This window comes from Anabrus simplex, chromosome 8 (genome assembly GCF_040414725.1).
Source record: "Anabrus simplex isolate iqAnaSimp1 chromosome 8, ASM4041472v1, whole genome shotgun sequence".
Taxonomy (NCBI): Eukaryota; Metazoa; Arthropoda; class Insecta; order Orthoptera; family Tettigoniidae; genus Anabrus; species Anabrus simplex.
This window is the reverse complement of record NC_090272.1, coordinates 64,583,646-64,604,567: the sequence shown is the minus strand read 5'-3', so window position 1 is coordinate 64,604,567 and position 20,922 is coordinate 64,583,646. Positions and strand designations below refer to the sequence as shown.

General features: G+C 41.6%; 1 protein-coding gene across 2 annotated transcripts in view; it reads right to left on the bottom strand.

The window, feature by feature from the left end:
- Nucleotides 1–20,922, bottom strand: part of LOC136878787 (beta-glucuronidase) — a 268,892-nt gene that overhangs the window by 88,284 nt on the left and 159,686 nt on the right. Inside the window, exons 2-3 of one of the 2 annotated variants that reach the window (XM_067152257.2) lie at nucleotides 15,539–15,692; nucleotides 12,179–12,383 (exon numbers count right to left, since the gene is read on the bottom strand). In XM_067152257.2, coding sequence (XP_067008358.2) covers nucleotides 12,179–12,383; nucleotides 15,539–15,555 — 222 coding nt within the window. In that variant the 5' untranslated portion in view covers nucleotides 15,556–15,692. The remainder of the gene's footprint in view (nucleotides 1–12,178; nucleotides 12,384–15,538; nucleotides 15,693–20,922) is intronic. The other variant, XM_067152256.2, reaches the window with a different exon arrangement.

Sequence of the window (20,922 nt, the reverse complement as noted above, 5' to 3'; positions counted from 1 at the left end):
TATGGAAGTGAAACATGGACGATAACTAGCTCAGAAAGAGCTTTTGAAATGTGGTGTTACAGAAGAATGCTGAAGGTGAGATGGATAGATCGAATCACGAATGAAGAGATACTGAATCGAATTGGTGAGAGGAGATCGATTTGGCTAAATTTGACGAGAAGAAGAGATAGAATGATAGGACACATCTTAAGACACCCAGGACTTGTTCAGTTGGTTTTTGAAGGAAGTGTAGGTGGCAAGAACGGTAGGGGTGGACCAAGGTATGAATGTGACAAACAGATTAGAGCAGATGTAGGATGCAACCATTACGTAGAAGTGAAAAGGTTAGCACAGGATAGGGTGGCATGGAGAGCTGCATCAAACCAGTCTATGGACTGATGACTCAAACAACAACATTGTTGATTTCAAGACAATATTCTCTGCTTCGCTCGTCTAACCTCTAGTGATGGGACATTCGATTCATTTTACTGAATCGATTCATTTGATTCCGTTCACGTTACTGAATCGATACAGTGATCCGATTCACGGCACATTAGAGTCACCGCTCCTACTGCATCTGTGTAGTATGTGCTGGTAAGACAGTAGCAACAGCATTCATTGTTCGCTGCTGCCATCTGGTCTTCATACTATGAACTCCTTTCTTACAAAAAAAAAAAAAAATGCTAGTCACTCTAATACATCGAAGGTTTCCGGCGAGGCAGAATGGGAAAGGTCCTGGATTAGGAAGGTAGCAGCCATGGCCTTAATTAAGGTACAGTCCCAGGATTTCCTGGTGTAAACATGGGGAAACTACGGAAAACCATCTTCACGGCTGCCGACGGTGGGATTAGAACCCACCATCCCGCGAATGCAAGCGCATAGCTACGCGATATTAACCGCACGTCCAACTCGCTAAGTCATTTTTGAAAATATATACTGTATTTTTCTATCGGCAGCGGATTTTTTTAAAATCGTCATATTTTGTATAGGCTACCCGAGGTGTACAGTAGCCCACTGGTTTTCTGATTCAACATACTGTTGGTTAAGTTATTGCGTCAGTCGGCTCACTTACTGTCCACATATCACTGAAGTCTTGTGCAACGATGTGACATACGAACTGAGACAATACTGAGCCGTTCTTCCCAATATAAAACAGGTACTTTTGAGTGGTCATGAGCATGACTCATAGTCATAGGGCAGGCTAGAATCGAGTTTAATTGTCAAATGTCAACTAAGTTATAATACAAAGATTCATTAAACTAATAAATAGTATAACCTAACAGCGTACCTACTTACTAGCTACTTTAAAATTATGTTTCGACTACCTTTATAACACTGAAAATAAATCCATCTCTTATTTAAACCTCCTTGTAAGAAGAGGACAGTGAATGCAAGTAGGTATTATTTTCAAATGAGCTGAGCTCGGGAGTCCATTTAGCGTACGATTCTTTCAGTGTACCATGGCTCTGTATGTATAGCTTCAGAGGAAGCCCGGCTCTTCGCCACTGTCCAATGTCCAGCGTTCCGATAAGGAGCCGTGTGTTTCTTGTGTCTCACTGAGCCGTGCTCGTTCACGATTCTTTCGGTGTGCTATGGCTCACTGTATGTCTCGCTGCAGCGGAAGATCGGCTCTCCGCTACCCGCCAGTGTCCAGTGAGCCGATAAGGAGCCGTGTGTATCTTGTGTCTCACTGAGCCGCGCTCGTTCACGATTCTTTCGATGTGTCATGATATGATTCACTGTCTCGCTGCAGCGGAAGCTCGGCTCTCCGTCAACGTCCAGTGCGTACGCCTCTCAGCACTGTCCGCTGAGAGTAAGCTGAATCGTGTGCCGTGAGCTCGCCGTTCCTGTGAATCGATTCACTCGGACACTTGAATGAATCGATACACTGCTTCGAATCATGCATTCAGTAGCCAACACTACTAACCTCCGCATGATGAGCGTTGCCTTACCCCTGCTGCCAGCGCGCTACTGTCGCGAGTACAGCTGATGCCACACGACCGCGGTAAACAGAAATACTTAGACATAATATGCACAGGGAACACACATATCTAGATCCAAGCCTTCCGGGCACTGTACTAACGATGAAGAGGTTTCGGGAAGTTTCTTCTGACTGCAGTGATATACAAGGTCTCTGATATGAACTAAGACCGTCGAAGCGGCGTTTTTACACTCCGATCCGTGAGCTGCAGTATGGGAGGCGCGCGTAGTTCTTGACCCTGAAAGCATCCTGCACGTGTTCGATCTGCCAAGCATGAGTCGCTAGTCTGAACTCATTCATTTCATCTCATTAACTGCCCTGACGAGATTTTCGTCAGGAAGGGCATCTGGTCGTAAAAACTCACTCATCTCACTTCATACTCGACCCCGTAGAGAAACGGTGAAAGGGTTGGATATACACTCCGAGATTTACAGTGCATAGCATTCTTTTTAAATTTTTGAAGTATTTTGACTAGGCGACTGTGTAAATTATTTGAAGCAACAACGATAATTTGGTCGTAAAATATAGAGGTATTCAAAACAATGTTACTGTCTCATATCTTAAGTCATACTAAAAGGAATACGCGAATATTTTTATAAATTTAATGCATTAATGAAAATCCACAGCCTGATTCCAGTCACTTGACCTGGTCAGGATTGGAATGTATGAAGTCCCCATTTATACTGCGCACGGCTCTACTTCTAAATTGACGTTTTGGCATATTTTGGCTCTGTCTGGTGGTCATGCGCGGAAGCATAGGCATCCAACCAATCCCAATTTATATCGGCAGAGCACGATCTCGAAACCCAGTTGCCAACTCTAATATTTACATTTGCCATGTGGTTAACCTATCTCGCTCAGCGTGTATGGTATTTGGCGCGCTTCGCGATCTTTCGCATTTTCCTTCAGTAATTAGTGTGTTTTTCATATTGTTGGAGGGTTCTAGTGACTGAGATCAGTGGAGTGTTCCCTTTGTAGGCCATAACCTCCTTTCTGTGCCAACCATTAATGGTGAGTGATGTTTTATTTCCTCATTCTTTTTAATTCTTAATAATATATTCTCTTATTAGTGTCAGATGTTGTTAGTAAGTGTAGTTTTTGTGAATTTGTTTTCAATCCATATTCATTAGTTTTTCTGAGTACGGTATTACATTTTACAAGGGCTGTTTACCGCGGTCGTATTGCGTCAGTTGTTCTCGCGGGCGTAGCACGCTGGCAGCAAAGGAAAGGTGATGCTCATTTGTTTTGCAAAACTTCAATTTAGAAGTAAGGCCGTGCGGAGTATAGCGGCGAGGAGAGAAATTATGCCGGCTGCCGAAGCCTGTCGCACTCCTCTACGCCAATGATTAATGACTGACAGATAAAATGATACAGGAGTGTTGCTGGAATGAAAGATGACAGGGAAAACCGGAGTACCCGAAGAAAAACCTGCTCCGCGTCCACTTTGGCCAGCACAAATCTCTCATTGAGTGACCAGGATTTGAACCATGGAACCCAGCGGCGAGAGGCCGGCGCGTTGCCGTCTGAGCCACGGAGGCTTTAATGCGTGAATACTACAACATATTTTATGCATATTACATATTTAATTACACATTTCACTGATATTTACTGCTTTTTTTGTTCACATGTTTCGCACTCTGATATCACATAAACATTCGGGCCCTACTGTACTCATTACATAGGGGTCGGGGAGACTGAGGTAGCCTATTTTAACAGCCTATAGGAAAACACGCATGTTGGCAGCGTGTTTGTGATCCACTCAGACCTAGTTTTTTTTTTTTTTGGCTGGCTGCCTATCCTTTAGTAACACTTTCACAGCTGGTGGATCGTTCTGTTATGTATGACACATCTAGCAGGTAGGAAACTAACCTCTGTGAGTGGTTAAACGTGTTATTACAATCCCATACTTTATGGAGAAATGCAATCCGGAACGTATACGAGTAGGCGGGTCCTTGTTGGCGCATCTGGTGCAACTCCGTAAATATCTGATAAGTAGGGCCCGGATTCATATGCACTAAAAACTCCGAAAATATGCATGCTCATATGCACTAAAAATGTCCTATAAATGCACGAAAATATGCACTAAAAATAAAATAAAATACAATTACCAGATGCATTATTTAATTTTAACTCAGTGTCAAATTGATAAACATGTTTAATTCCTTGCAAAATGATGCATGTCAGTAAGTTCCAACAGTTTTTCAATTTTTTCAGGAGTCAATAACTTTCTGTTGTCGGCCAGAATTAATTTATACGCTGAAAATGATCGTTCTACGTCAACGGACGTAAATGGGTAATACTTGAACACTGGCTCTGACAGCTCGGAACATTCTTCTGGCAAAAATATAGGCATGTTTACAGTTTTATCAGGTGAAACGCTGCAGCAGACGAAGAGCAAGTTAACAGATGAACGCACTTGTTTAAGCAAGTCTCGGAAGGCTACTGTAAGGAGAAGGAAAGAGTAATGTCAGAAAGAAGGAAATAGCTATTATGAAAAGTGTCATTATCCGTCTACCTGCTTATATTGCGACACTGAAAGCTTTTTCCTTGATCAGGGAAGGCTTTTCATGTTGCCAAAGGATGTACAACATACAGAGTTCATCGATTTTTTCATTTCGTTCAGAAATCTTAAATAATCGAGTACACATAAGAGAAAAATATGTCCGTATATGCACTAACGCTCAAAATATGCGGTAACGTTCAAAATATGCATTTGCATATGCGCATATGCATTTTTAAAATATCCGGGCCCTGCTGATAAGTTTCGCCGCGACTACGAGCCTCTGAGATGGCATCGTCTCCACTGCCCGAAGAGACAATGAAATATAATCTTGAAAAACATATTATTTAAAAAACTTCTCTATACAAATGGCCTATGCTTTGAGAACATATTCCCACAATTTCATGCCTGAAATAACATTATTAATGAGTTAACTAATCTAAAATTAGAGGTCTTGTGAGAGCCACGCACCCTCTTCTGTCAAATGATGTTTCCTATGTTCAGTATTGAGATGATATTTTTCCTTCACAAGTTGCTTTACGTCGTACCGACACAAACTGGTCTTATGGCGACGATGGGAGAGGAAAGGGCTAGGAATGGGAAGGAAGCGGCCGTGGGATTAATTAAAGGTACAGCCCCTGTATTTGCCTGCTGTAAAAATGAGGAAACCACGGGAAACCATCTTCAGGGTTACCAACAGTGGGATTCGAATCCACTTTTTCCCGAATACTGGATACGGTACTGCAGGAGAAGAATTTTGACAGGCGATCTGGCGGCTTATGTAGCTAACTCAAGTTGGGTGTAATTTTACTTAATGGACAGACGTACTTCGATACGTGTAATAGAACTCTGCCCGGGTTTACTTCTAAATTGACGTTTCGCGAAACAAATGAGCGTCACCTTACCTCTGTCGCCAGCGCACTACTGTCGCGAGTACAGTTGATGCAATACGACCGCGGTAAACAGCCCTCGTAAAATGAAAGACCGTTCTCAGAAAAGCTAATGAATTGGAATTACAAACAGATTCAGAAAACTACACTTACCAACAACATCCGACACTAAAAAGAGTATACATTATTAAGAATAAAAGAGAATGAGGAAATAACACATCACTCACCCCTTACTGGCTGGCACAGGAAGGAGGTTATGTCCTACAAAGGAAAAACTCCACTGATCTCAGAGTCACTTTCTTGCCACTTGTCTTTTCCGAATTACACTGAGACATGCTAAATACGCAACCAATACACGGTCGTAAATAAAACTACAGCTATATTTTTATACACTGAACTATTAAACCTGTATTGATGCTATTCTAAACTGTAAACTACGCTATACTGTGCTATGCTAGAAAGATAAAGACTAACATGAAAAACACTAATTACTGAAGAAAAATGCAAAAGATCGCGAAACGTACCGAATGCCATACGGTACACGTTGAGCGAGATACATTAATCATGTGATGAATGTAAATATTGGAGTCGACAACTAGGTTTCGAGATCGCACTGTAGCGATATAAGTCGATTTGAATGGCAGCTTGGGATTGGTTGGATGTCTTATGTTTCAGCGCATAACCACCAGACAGAGCCAAAATCGGCCAAAACGTCAATTTGGAAGTAAAGCAGTGCGGAGTATAGTGTTCGGTTTGTTTTTGAATGTTTCTCTCTTAGAATTTCAATAATGCCATTGTGGCCATCTATAATCACGGTCTAGGGTTAACGTTCCTGCCTCTCTCTCCTTGACTGCATGGCATATGTTGGTTATTCAGTTGAGAATGAAATGGAAAATTCCAATTTGTTACATGACACCAAAGACAACAAAAGTTAGTTAAAGAATTTCAAAATCAGCTGCCTGGCGATCGAAATTCTCCGACAAATGGGGAAACCGTTCAACAGCCTATCACGCATTTAGCTTTAGGATTTGAAAGGAGTATTGACAAAACTGAAAATCAGTGGAGGAATCTAATTTTTCATAAGTCGGGTATGTGGATTCTCACGACTGAATTCTGGCTGATATTTATGTAGTTTAAAAATGTTCAAGTATAAAATCCCTATGTCCGCCTCTGAGGTGTAGTGGTTAGTGTGATTAGGTGCTAAACCCGGAGGCCCCGGTTCGATTCCCGGCTCTGCCACGAAATTTGAAAAGTGCTACGAGGACTTGAATGGGGTCCACTCAAACTCGGGAGGTCAGCTGAATGGAGGGGTTTCGATTCCCACCTCAGCCATCCCCGACGTGGCTTTCCGTGGTTTCACCCACTTCTTCTTCAGGCAAATGTCGGGATGGTAACTAAGTTAAGGTCACGGCCGCTTCTTCCCTCTTCCTTGTCTATCCCTTCCGATCTTCCTAACAAGTCCCCTGTTCAGCATAGAAGGTGAAGCCGCCTGGTCGAGATTCTGGTCCTCCTCTCCAGTTGTATCCTCCCGATTCAAAGTCTTATGCCCCAGAACACTGCCCTTCAGGTAGAGGTGGGATCCCTGGCTGAATCTGAGGGAAAACTAACTCAGGACGGTAAACGGATAGAAAGAAAGAAAGAAAGAAAGAAAGAAAGAAAGAAAGAAAGAAAGAAAGAAAGAAAGAAAGAAAGAAAATCCCTGTTTAGAATTGGCCACGTTTATCTTTCAGCCCTGACTTTGCCTCTTTCAAACAAAGAAGGTGAGCCTGAGTTCAGTCAGGTTACTGAAATGTCGTATGGCTTTTAGTGCCGGGATATCCCAGACGGGTTCGGCTCGCCAGGTGCAGGTCTTTCTATTTGACACCCGTAGGTGACCTGCGCGTCGTGATGAGGATGAAATGATGATGAAGACAGCACACACACCCAGCCCCCGTGCCATTGGAATTAACCAATTAAGGTTAAAATCCCCGACCCGGCCGGGAATCGAACCCGGGACCCTCTGAACCGAAGGCCAGTACGCTGACCGTTCAGCCAACGAGTCGGACAGTCAGGTTACTGTAACATCGTTAAAACACACAAAGAAACAAACTGAAAAACAAAACATTGTCAGCTTAAGGTTTGGATTAAGCCGCGTGAAAAAATGTTTTGCATTTAAGATTCCGCCGGAAGTTCTTGAATGTTTTGGAACAAGTGCAGCTTACTTGCTATCAGACAAATCTACGGACACCCCAAGAAGAAGGGGTGTAGTTGAGGAGGGATGAGGAGGACAATGTATACTTTTTTTTCCGAGAGTTCAGTATCATTGTACGTTTATTTTTCTCTTTCTGTCTCAACTGTCACAGTACATTTAATATGGCCTGTACTACGACAGCCAGCTAAAAGTGCGGTTTTAAATTTATGTAGCAGTTTGCACATGTATCTGGAAGTTCGGTTGAAAACGCGTACTACGACTTTCGTTTATGTGCAATCTGGGAGAATATTCTCGAGTTTACCTGTGCCGAAATTAGAGAGGCTGTTAACTTTCTTATCTGGAACTTTGTTCCTGCCGGGGACGCTACTGTAAGAATCAAGAGGGCTACACATCAAAATGAATCTACAGTACATCTGCATGATACTAAAAGAAAAATAAGTTGTTATAATGTAATCTATGTATATATTTATAAAATATATCATGTTTCCTGTCCAGCTATGGCAAAATTGTTAAAGATTTTCCAAGCTAGCAAGTTGTTGCTGCTGACTGTGTAGATTTCAATTGCACGCAAGCTGTCCATTAGTAAACTTGTAACATCATTTGATGCTGCCACGCAGTTATTTATGGGTTCGAGTACCGATAGTCTTAACTTATTTTACCTTCTAAATGTTAGTCGGTAGGGTACTGGAGGTGATAGTACACATTTCCTCATCATTAGAGAGCGTGTCAAAAGCCTGGGTTCTATTCCAAATCTATCCGCGACGCACACATGGAGTAAAGGTATACGACGTTGCTCATGGTGATTCGTCTGTCGAATGAGGACGATAAGGAGGTTATATTTCTTTGACTTCATAACAACTTGCTACTAAGTATTCACACTAAAGTGCCAATTACTATTCTAACACTGTCTTGGAAGAAAGAGTTATTACATTAGCAATCATAAATCGAATTAATAATAAAATTAATGATCCTACGCCGCATACAGTAGCAATGATTACGAATATAAATTGTACTTTCACCGTGAAGCGCATCCTCGTAAATAGTATTAGACAATAGAACAAAATTATACCACGTGGTAAGAATTATTTGATAAGATACCTAACCTGAATCTTACTTTTTGCGTCCAGGTTACATTTTCAGTGTTTTTTATTTTCTACAACAATTTCTGAGTTTCGTTACATAGTTAATTAATTTTAACATTTCTTCGTAGATTTCGGCCCTAATTCTATTTTGGACTTGACCTTCCACATTATAACTTAATAAGAGTCTGAAATTGGACTCTAGTAACAATTTCAAAAGGAATAGCGCTAAACAAACGAAAACACAAGGGAACACGTATACCACCGCGCTGTATTTCACTATATTTTCAGTAACTTTATTACTAATGCAATAAAAATGTTACTACGTCTTCCGCACAACAATATCGTCGTTAAAATCCGTTGTTGGTACGCAAGAAATTATTTAACTTCTAGTTCGAAAAACTGCAGCCTACGTAGCTGGCTGTCCATCTGACAGGCCCTTAACATGTTATTTGCGTGTGTGTGAACCTACATTGTCTTGCGGTTTACACCCATGCATATAGCGACCAACTGCAAACTACTCCAAACGTTCAGCCATTTCTGGCCATTTTAGCAATCAGTTTTAGCTACTTTTCACCATACTGAAAATGCGTATATTGTTACTCATCTTCAGGTCAACAGATTCTTAAGTCCGATTCTGTATCTAAGGGAAGATGAGACTACAAAACGGCTGATTAGCGATCTTAATCTTAAAATAACTTCAACAATCTACGTGAGTTTGTTCATTTTTAGGATCAAGAGAGCTCTAGAAATGACTATCTGTAACAACAATGCTGTTGTGATGTGCAAAATCTCCATCCTTTCCGCCCACGATGTAGTTTCCACCAGAAATTGCCACTGTTCTACCATCATTCCAGTTAAAAGGCCACAAAAGGGATGCAAAATATTAATGGTCTGTGAGGCTATAAAACAAGTTTTGAGAACACACCCTAAATCAAATTATATTGTTATTCAGAGATTGTAAGTTCCGAAAAGAGCTGCAAAGCGGCGTTGGTATCTGCGCCGGTCAAAACAAGAGGTACAGGAGGAACGTTCGACAACAGTCAGGACGGTGTGTTGCGAAGGTAAACATGACCACTCTCATAGTTTGGCGCCGCCGATTGCGCGCGGTTATTGTGGCACATTGCGGAGGGTGAGACAGAACAGATTTCCCACTAGTTGAAGAGATCTCTGACAGTACAACGTTTTGACAGCGACGCTGCACTTCAGACGGCGGTCACCCTTGTGTGACTGGGGGCGGTGGAATAACACCCACGGTATTCCCTGCCTGTAGTAAGAGGCGACTAAAGGAGGCGTCGGGGACTCTCAAATTGGAAGTATGAGTTGTGACCATGGGGTCGTTAGCTGAGTCCTGGCACTGCTCTTTTTTTGCTTACATGAGCCGGGCTCCTCACTTTTATCTATTCAATCCGACCTCCCTTGGTCAACCTTTGTTCTTTTTTAACCCCGACGGCAGTCGCTTAAGTGCGGCCAGTATCCAGTATTCGTGAGATAGTAGGTTCGAACCCCACTGTCGGCAGCCCTGAAAATGGTTTTCCGTGGTTTTCCATTTTCACACCAGGCAAATGCTGGGGCTGTACCTTAATTAAGGCCACGGCCGCTTCCTTCCCACTCCTAGCCCTTTCCTGTCCCATCATCGTCGGTGCGACGTAAAGCAACTAGCAACCCCGACGGTATTAGGTATCGAGGCCTTTTTCGAAGTATTGGACTCCTTCCATTTTTTCCATCTGATCAGTGTTAAAAGAGGGTGGTTGTCCAGTTGTTTTTCCTCTTAAAACAATAATCAGCACCACCACGACCACTACCGGGTTCGAGTCTTTGGCAGTGCACTCATACAGTACACGCATTCAAAACTTGGTGCCACGTGACGATAAAAGTGGTGAAAAAGTTGAGAAGTAGGCAATGTTTCACTAAAGTAAACTTGTATCCTCATCCCGAGATGGCGTGACTCATCTTAACAACATATCAGCCCTCCTGCCATTCATAAATCCCTGCCAGTACCCGGAATCTAACCCTCATTTCCTTTTTACGGGCCATCGGAACTTAATTCCTGGATGAGACGAGCTGCTCGACTAAGCAGTCTGTTTCCATCTGTCAGCGGAGAGAAGGCGTGGAATAAATTTAGTAGACGAATAAGAATGAGTGGTGTTTTTAAAAGTAGGACAGATCAAAATATGAAGATAAAGTTTGAATTAAAGAGAACAAATTAATCCAAATATTCGGGAGAGTTTGGAATAATTTACCCAGGGAGATGTTTAAAAGAAACAAAACCCAGCTTTTCTGAAATCATTTAAGGAAGGACTAGGTAAACAACTGATAGGAAATCAGTTACTTGGACGACAATCCTAAATGCAGATCAGAGGTGGTTGATGGACAAATCAGTCTTAAATTCACAACAGTGCAGGAAATCGATCCCAGGCTAAATAAGTTGTAAGCTATTTTATATCAAGAAAAAAAGAAAAAAGAACATAAAGAGAAACTAAGCCTTCTGGTATGGGCTAGAATAAATTTGTTACTTTCATAGTCTATTTTTTTTTTTTTTTTTTGCTATTTGCTTTACGTCGCACCGACACCGATATGTCTTATGGTGACGATGGATAGGAAAGGCCGAGGAATTGGAAGGAAGCGGCCGTGGCCTTAATTAAGGTACAGCCCCGGCATTTACCTGGTGTGAAAATGGGAAACCACGGAAAACCACCTTCAGGGCTGCCGACAGTGGGGCTCAAACCCACTATCTCCCGATTACTGGATACTGGCCGCACTTAAGCGACTGGAGTTATCGAGCTCGGTACTTTCATAGTCTAATCTTTGGCTATGACAACATGAGAGTGACTGAGAAACGAGTGGTGGTGGTGATTATTGTTTTATGAGGAAGTACAACTAGGCAACCATCCTCTATACAACACTAATCGGAGAGAAAAAAAATGGAAGGGATCCGACACTTCGAAAAATGAAGGTATCGCCCAAAGAAAGACATGGGCCACGAAGTGCGTGAAAATGAAAGACTCCCTAGCCCTCGGAAACCTAATAGCGTCGGGGTCGGAAAAAACAAGAGTTGACCAAGGGAGGTCGGATAGGATAGATGAAAGTGAGGAGCCTGGTACAAGTAAGTGGAAGCAACGCCAGGACTCAGCTAAGGGCCCTGAGGTAGCCAATCCACGCTCCAAAGCTCAGAGCCCCTGAGGCCCCTTTCAGTCGCCTCTTACGACAGGCAGGGGATAGCGTGGGTGTTATTCTACCGCCCCCACCCACAGGGGGAACTGATACACGAACAATGCTTGTAATGCTATTTTACACAGCCAGTCCCTGTGCAAATGAGGTGAAAGAGTAACCCGCAGAGTCAGTTAAATTGTGTACTTCATTGGGTCGGGCAATCTGAAATGTATTAGCAACCTCTAGCGCAGCAAGGAAAGCAACGGGAAACTACATTATTCCTTGTTTCCCTCGTACGTCGCTTTAGGGGGGACTAGACTGTCTATGACAGTCGACGGTGGAGCTATTGAGGATCTAACCAGCCTTCAGGCTGAGTACTAAATAAACATACACTAAAAAACTCACCTGTGTAAGGTCCTCGTCGTACCATTTGTCCCTGAATCCCTCAAGAGGGTCGTCGCTCGAGAGACGGAACCTCCAGATACCATCTAGCGATCGCACTTCTCTGGTCTCGGACTCGCGGGGGTACAGCATGCCTCCAGGGCTCACATCTCCCCACGACGTCTTGATCGAGAGCACCAACATGAAGAAGGCCAGCATCATGACTGACCTGTGGGCAACAAGACAAGGAGAAAGTAAGACTGAGCCGCCACGTGCCCCCCTCTCCCCCCTTGGTTCCCTTGGTGGGGACTGGACGTCATAACATTGCTCCTCTTTACATCCTGGGAGTGAATGAATGAATGAATTAATTAATGAACTAACACAGATAAGTCTTACGGCGACAATGGGATAGGAAAGGGTTAGGGGTGGGAAGGAAGCAGCCGTGGTCTTGATTAAGACACAGTTCCAGCATTTGCCTCGTGTGAAAATAGGAAACCACGAAAAACCATCTTGAGGGTTGTCAGCAGTGGGGTTCGAACCCACTACGTCTCGAGTGTAAGCTCACAGCTGTGCGACCCTAACTGCACAGCCAATTCGCTCGGTTATGTAAGGTCTGACACCGTGCAAGGTAGGAGAGGTGTTGGTATACAATTTCTAATCACTAGTTTGCGTGTCAGAGGCCTGGTTTTAATTCCAAACCTCTCCACAGTGTTCATATAGAGTGACGGCATATGACGCTGTTGATGGTGATTCGTCCGTCGGATGGAGACGTAAAGCTTTGAGCAGACTCCTTGGTGTTATTCAACAGGAGTAGGCTACGTGCCGACATCGGGTTTGACCCTCTCCCTCCCTCGTTAACATCGTCACCCCCCCAACATCTAGACGCGTAGGTCGCCCATGGGAATCAAATAGAAAGACCTGCAGTAGGCGAGCAGAACATGTCCTTGACACTTGCGGCGCTAAATGTCATACGATAAATAAACAAATACAATTAATTAGTCAATTAATTACCGGTAATTAATTTACCAAACCAAACTCCATGGCACTACAGTACTTGAAGGGCCTTGGCCTACCAAGCGACCGCTGCTCAGCCCGAAGGCCTGAATATTACGAGGTGTCGTGTGGTCATCACGACGAATCCTCTCGACCATTATTCTTGGCTTTTTAGACCGGGGCCGCTATCTCACCATCAGATAGTTCCTCAATTCTAATCACGCAGGCTGACTGGACCTCGAACCAGCCCTCAGGTCCAGGTAAAAATCCCTGGCCTGGCCGGGAATCGAACCCGGGGCCTCCGGGTAAGAGGCAAGCACACTACCCCTACACCACCGCTCCGGCCAATTAATTTAGCACTCATTCTAAATCTAAATCTACTTGAGATTTTTTTGGAATTGTTTGCTTTACAGTTTTCTTCGCGTCACACCGACACAGATAGGTCTTAGGACGACGATGGGGTAGGAAAGGAAGCGACCGTGACCCTAATTAAGGTACAGCCCCAGCATTTGCCTGGTGTGAAACGGGAAACTATGGAAAGCCATCTTCAGGGCTGCCGACAGTGGGGTTCGAACACACTATCTCCCCAATGCAAGCTGACAGCTACGCGACCCTAACCGGACAGCAAACTCGCTCTCTTGTCTAACAGTTTGAGTTATTTAGGGCGAACATACTAGCTGACTTGTACGTTCCAACTTACTGTAGTTCCGTTTCCTGATACGAGGGCGGGGATGACGTGAGATAACATATGACATGTTTTACGGCCGTTTGCCCTTCCTGACGCCAACTTCAGTTTAGAAGCTAATGAAACTGAAATGACTGATGATGAATGAAATTGGATAAGAAGGTGAAAAAATTCGACTGTGGCCTATGAACAGGGACTGTTCCGGCATTTTGCCTGGAAGTGAAAATGGGAAACCACCGGAAACCATTCTCAGGAAATCCGACGGTTGGGTTCGAAACCACTCATCTCCCGAATGCGGGACTTGACACCATAGCGCGCTAACACGCGGCTCGGTAACATACTAGTTGACTAGCCCTGTATATACGTACAGCCACTCAAAAAGAAATGATCGCGTGGTATTGTATACAGTATCTTCCCCGCAGGTCCACTTTCCACAAAAACAATTGAATCTATGGATATAATGTTCGTTTTGGGAATCTAAAGGTTTGTATCTACATATGAGAGGAAATATATTCTGATAATTAAAATTAAATGTGATAAAATAGTAAACGCGAGCAAGAGACAATACCATGCGCCTATTTTTATTTGAGTGACTATATAATGTATTATTGCCTTGAAAGCAGTTCCTTTATAAAATGTTAAATTATCAATAAAAGGAAGAATGAAAAAGTACATAGTTAAAAACATGAGTGAGAAATCATAATTCAAAAATTAAATAGAATAAAAAGTGAGTTCATAACTCCTCGAACCCGTGCACTTTACATAACCGAGCTTGCCCACTATGCTTGGAGAAGACTAGCTTATTGCTGGTGTTTGAGTCTAGCTGCATGGCTGAGTGGTCAGCGTCTAGGCTCTCGGTCCTGCGGGTTTCTAGATTCGATTCCCAGCCCCGTTGAGGGCTTTCCTTTTTAAATCTTAAGGCAATGCATCTGTGAAAATCCTAAAATCTACAGTTTTCATCCTATCACCTTAGAATTTTGATCATTTAATGTCAGTATCGGTATGATACAACAAACAAAGTTTCAAGTTTCTATCAGTAACAGTGTTTGAGATATTCATAAATGTATCAATATTTTTAACAATTTTCGATGTATTTATAAAATGCTCCTCATGCCAAACTGCTCTACAGATCTGGCTTAAAATTTAATCTTGGTTTTAGAAGACCAATATAAAAGAAGTGATGTGTGGGTTTTGGCAAATTTTAATTATACTGAAAGGAACAAACTATTTCACATAGGCTTAACTTTTTAAATATATTTTATGATGATCATGATGAGAAAAAACTAGATTGCCACTGAACTATTGCATGTATTTTAAAATTTGCACATCAGTTTGTTATTATGTTGTGTCTGAAACTATCCTAAAGCCACTAGCAAAAAAAAAAAAAAAAAAAAAAAAGTAACTTCCTCACAAACCACAAATGCCGCATTGCACAGTTGATGTTGCACAAAATTCGAGTTACAGAATATTTTTTACTTCAACGGAGGAAATGTTTGCTTCGAAAAATCGAGAAATTCGTGTAACCGAATTTCGAATAATAGAAAAATAAAGACACGTGAAGAATATGACAAACGGCCGGGAAATTTAACTTTCTTCGAGATACTGAAAGTTCAAGTAATGGAGGTTCGACTGTACTACTACCAATAATAAGAAGTTCTGAACTAGTACTACTCTTTGTAAGATAAAGTGATGTAAGTTGCACTCACCGCGCACTTGAAGGCATGTTGGAGCAATCGTGCTGTAGATTCCTTTTCCTTGTATTGGCGCTGTGATAATGTTGCGTGAAGTGCTGCGGTTCAGTCTTTTTATGTGCTGCACGTCCTACAGCAACAGTGCTATTCCCCGAATACTGTCTCTTATCTAGAGATAAGATATGAGATATGTAGACATGAATATGACATGAAGTGAACTTAAAAAAACAACAACTTGAAGTATGATAAAACTTAGAGTAATTAACAGAGGATTGAGGTGCAATGTTAGAACTACTCTGTATCACATAAATTTTGACACTTGATAAAAGGTTAATTGCCACTGAAATATATACCTCCTTAATTCAGAAAATATAAACATTTATTTCATTTGAATGTAGTTGGTACTCAATACTTTTTTGTACGAAGAATATCTTTCCGTTTTTATTAATAATGATCGGTGATGGGAAAAGTACAGGAAAAAAGTAATTGGACTGAATAACAGTTACCTGAAATATACTTTACACTGTTTATCACTAAATACAGTACCAGTACTAAATACATCAGTACCAAGGAGTTCATCGACTGGGGGCTGAAACCGCTCAGGGGTTCTCTTTTGATACTCACGAGGGAAGTACCCCAGCTCGAACGGCTAAAACCGAATGGAAGTGCGTTTAACATACGAAGATATGTCTGTTGTACTACTCTTCAAGGACATTTATCTGTAAAACCCCGCATTAGTGTACAATCAATGTTTGAAAGTTACGGCGTAGAAAGATTGCAGAAACACAATTTGCAGCAGAAACTACCGTGCAACAGGCACTTCGGACCATTATAATAACAAGAAACAGATGTGGGGCAGTATAATCTGGCAAACGGTTGAATACGTGCTTGCAACAAGAACTCTTAACATATGCAGTACCGTGTTGATGTGGTCATCTTTTCCACAATAGAAGATACTGTGTTGTCCTTTATTTGACGTCGAAGTGTAAATGTGGAGTTTCAATGAAATTAAAACACAGCGGAATGGAACAGTATGCACTCTTAACGAGCGCAACATGTAGACATACTACATTATTTACAATGTTCCCGCATTGCAATAGTCCAAACTCAAATGCCACGGTGATCACATTATCAGACGAAGCAACAGGATCATCCACAGCATAACCTGCTCTCTGCCATGCGTATGTTAACATAGGTCTGTATCTCGATGCAGATAGTTGGTTGTAGATGATGGAGTGAAGACGGATGATGAAGTATCGATCATGTAACGTGGCCTGCGTGGTATATATTTGCTAACGTACAAAATCAACAAGACGTCTGATATAGAGCTTGCATTGCCTAAAAAAGTATACATCCAGAGGTTGACAGTATTTGGTTGTCTTTGGTGGCAACATCTTTATTTGGAAAACATTCTTCAGTGACGCTGTAGTCTTTGTATCCTGATCAGGAATCGCAAAGTAATGGACCTCTCCCACCAACTTGTTCAGCGAGGACCGAATTAAAGTAGCTCTTCATAAGTGCTTTAGTCATTTTTCCACTTTTACTTGCTTTTTTTGCTTTACGTCGCTCCGACACAGATAGACCTTATGGCGACGATTTACTTGCTTCAACATGGGTGTTCCGTGGACACATTGCTGTCAGTTTCTTTGCAACCTGCGGACCAAACGTTCCATCGTTTTCCTGCAGACAAATGTAAAACTTGTTCGCTAATTTGCTATTTATGGACACAGCCACAGCAATTGTGTAACTATGCGTAGAACTATGCACAGACTGTACCAGACCAACTGTTATTTTCCCCTCTGTTTGAAAGTGTTGCAGAAGACGTTAGTTCATTAAAGAAATTGGCTCTGATCACTATTCCACACGCATTCCTTCATTATACTCCGTCTTCAAAAAACATGTTCACGTTTGCCACAAATGTTTCTGCAGTTTGTATAATAACATGCTCTTCTTCAATCCCTTTGCGAGCCATGAACATAGTGATATGTCTGGACGAAATATTATGTTCGTCTTTGAAGGCCCTGACAATATGTAACGAAGCTTTCAAATTGTCCAAGGAAACTGCTCTAGCGGCCTCCAGAGCCCACGCTTGAATGTGCCAGTAGTGGACCACTGAAAATGAAATGTCGTATGGCTTTTAGTGCCGGGATATCCCAGGACGGGTTCGGCTCGCCAGGTGCAGGTCTTTCTATTTGACTCCCGTAGGCGACCTGCGCGTCGTGATGAGGATGAAATGATGATGAAGACAACACAAACACCCAGCCCCCCGTGCCACTGGAATTAATCAATCAAGGTTAAAATCCCCGACCCGGCCGGGAATCGAACCCAGGACCCTCTGAACCGAAGGCCAGTACGCTGACCGTTCAGCCAACGAGACGGACAGTGGACCACTGATCCATTATCTCTAGCTCTCTCAAATCGTGCTTTTATAGACTGTGTTAAAGCCTTCAATTTTTATGTTTTGTTTCCCTTAAACAGACCTGGGTCTTGCCTTTTGCGCGTCACATTATCTAAAATTACCTTGCAGTTTGATTTCGACCTAATGCAGCTATAACGCTTTATTAGGTTCTGATAAGAATTGTAACCGCGGTGATAATAATCATCATAAATGTTGTTCAATGTTCTGTCATAAATATTCCGCATCTTACTTGTTCGTACACGTTTTGGGGGTGAAGGAGCGAAATCACTGTCACGTGTAGTTCCTTCCGTTGCTGGATTGTCGGTACAGTTGGAACCCTCATAATCACGTGCTGTTTCTTCTACGCCGTTCGCCTCACAGTCACCATTACTCTCCAATGTGTCGGTATGTAGTTCTGTTACAGATCCATTGTATTTCTGCGTTATGATATCATATAACATGTATGCAAATGGCCCAGGTGTACAGCTCCAATGCAGCGCGGCCTGTGCGCTGACTGTCGGATGGCGCTGGCGACCGAACACGTACTTTTACAGATGAATGGCCTTCATAGCTATTGGCATAGGTACAACTGTATACTTTAAGCCCACTTTCTGTCAGTTTTAGCCGTTCGAGCAGGGGTACTTCCCTCATCAGACACCACCTACACTCGCCAGATTGAGACATAATTTACTTATTTTATTTTTGAACGAAATTGTTTATGTATTCTTTGTCTTTGGCAGCCTCCAAGTGGAGGAAGATTTTGAAAATAAAAATAAAAAAAATATTTCGAATCACCTCGGGAGCTAAATTTTATTTCGAGTTATCGAATTTTCGAGATATTGAGAATACCGATTTTGAGAATATATAGCACATAATTGAATTATGTGTATCTACGGGCTTATAGCGAATACATTATTTTTGACAGTATTTAAAGTATACAAGAAGCTCTATTTTACGGCATCACTTTAACCCATTCCAATCTGGGCCTTTATATCCCTAACAAACATTCTGGACTGGGCATTTTTAAGGATTTTTAAAACATTATATCTCTGTACCTGCAGGAGATTTTTGCATGATTCTTTTTCCTTTGTGCTTGTGTGAGCATATAGTTTTGAAAAACGCTGTTTGTATCATGTCAACTATCACTTGAGATTTTAAAATTGTTTATATATTATACCATGTTATGCGAATGGAGAAAAGGTCTGACTGATAACTAAGCAAGAACAGTTTTCTGAAATACTGTTATATTTGCCCTATTTTGCTAATATATAATGTGCATTGCAATTAAAAAACCACAATAATGAGTACGATATAAAAATAATTTTTCAACAATAGTAATAATTACAATAACGAAAATGGGAGCTCTTGTGAAATTTTATTTTAACTGATAAATTTTGTCAAAAGTTACTCAAATGTAAAATTATTGTTCCATTTACCACAAAAGACTTCTGAGAAAGGGAAAATACAGCCTTCTAAACAGATAACTTTACTAATATGTAGACAATCTTACGTATTCACGCAAATATGAAATACGCGGGAACATGCGATAGACCGTAAAACGAACTCTAATCATAATGACATGTAAGAAGTTGTTTCGAATTCATATGTCAATAATATGTTCATTTGCACATAAACTTATAATATATCATAAAATATCGAAAATATCACTTTCGTCAAGCACATGTTTGCCGCGAGAAGCCATGTCTTAGAGCTCACTGAGTGACATCTACTGATGCATGTTGATCGAAAATATCCTAAATTCTCTGACTTAGACATATAACACTGCCATCTGCTTAAATACTCTCGTAACTAATACATGAAGAAACACGATGTAACCACCAGAATACGTGCATAGCTCATTCTCGATTTTTTGGGAATTGTCAAACCTTACTACGGGCTATGCCCGCAGCGCGGCCTGAACGTAATTTCGGCCGCTGAGTTAGACCGGAAAGAGTTAATTGTAACTCTTATTATAGTAACTTTTTAGAAGACATACAGTAGTGATACAAGAAGCATGCCTCCGTTAATATCTTTGGAAAACAAATCCTTTAGTCTCTTCTGTTTGTTACTGTTAACCTTTCCTCCCTTCACGTTGAAACATCTCGTCAATACCACGCAGCCGAGATTCGTAAATGGAGCTTGTCACCCGCGACTTCAGGGGTTGCTTTCGTACGGGGCCGGTAATTAATCCACACCCGAGAAACAGCGAGGCTTTGCAGATTTTCCTATCACTAGAAGTTTTAGATTTTCGATTCCCGTCATTTTAGCTCCCAGCATCACTGTAACCTTTTTTTACTTGTTAACTGTTCCTCACAAACCACAAATGCCGTATTGCACAGTTGATGTTGCACAAAATTCGAGTTACAGAGTATTTTTTGCTTCAAGGGAGGAAATGTTTGCTTCGAAAAATCGAGAAATTCGTGTAACCGAATTTCGAGTAATAGAGAAATAAATACACGTGAAGAATAGGACAAACGGCCTGGAAATTCAAATTACTTCGAGATACTGAAAATTCGAGTAATAGAGGTTCGAGATATCGAGGTTCGACTGTACTGGTACAACAAGTAACACTGATTTACAAGGTGTAGATATCTGATATGATATTTCCTGTTTCTAGTGCAGTTTTTCATACTAATTTCAAATCTGAAATCCGTTTTGCTCTATCACGTAAGATTTTGAATATGTTGACAAAGTTTTATTTTTCATGGAATAGCGTTCATCGAGAATTGTTTTAATTATTTTTCGTTATTTTCCATGCAAAGGCGAATATTTTCATTTGCGTCATTTTTTTTTTTATTGTCGGTGAAAGTGGACAGTATGGGGTCCAGAAGTTGCATAAATTCACCAGATGTGTTTTGCTACGTGTCCGGCTGTGTAACAAACAAATCCAATATGTTCCATGTGTTGCATTTGCACGAATCCTAGTTAAAGCCATATTCATTAGTACTCTAGTGAAACTTTTGTCTGTGAGTTGAAACAATGCTAAACATATGTAAATGGT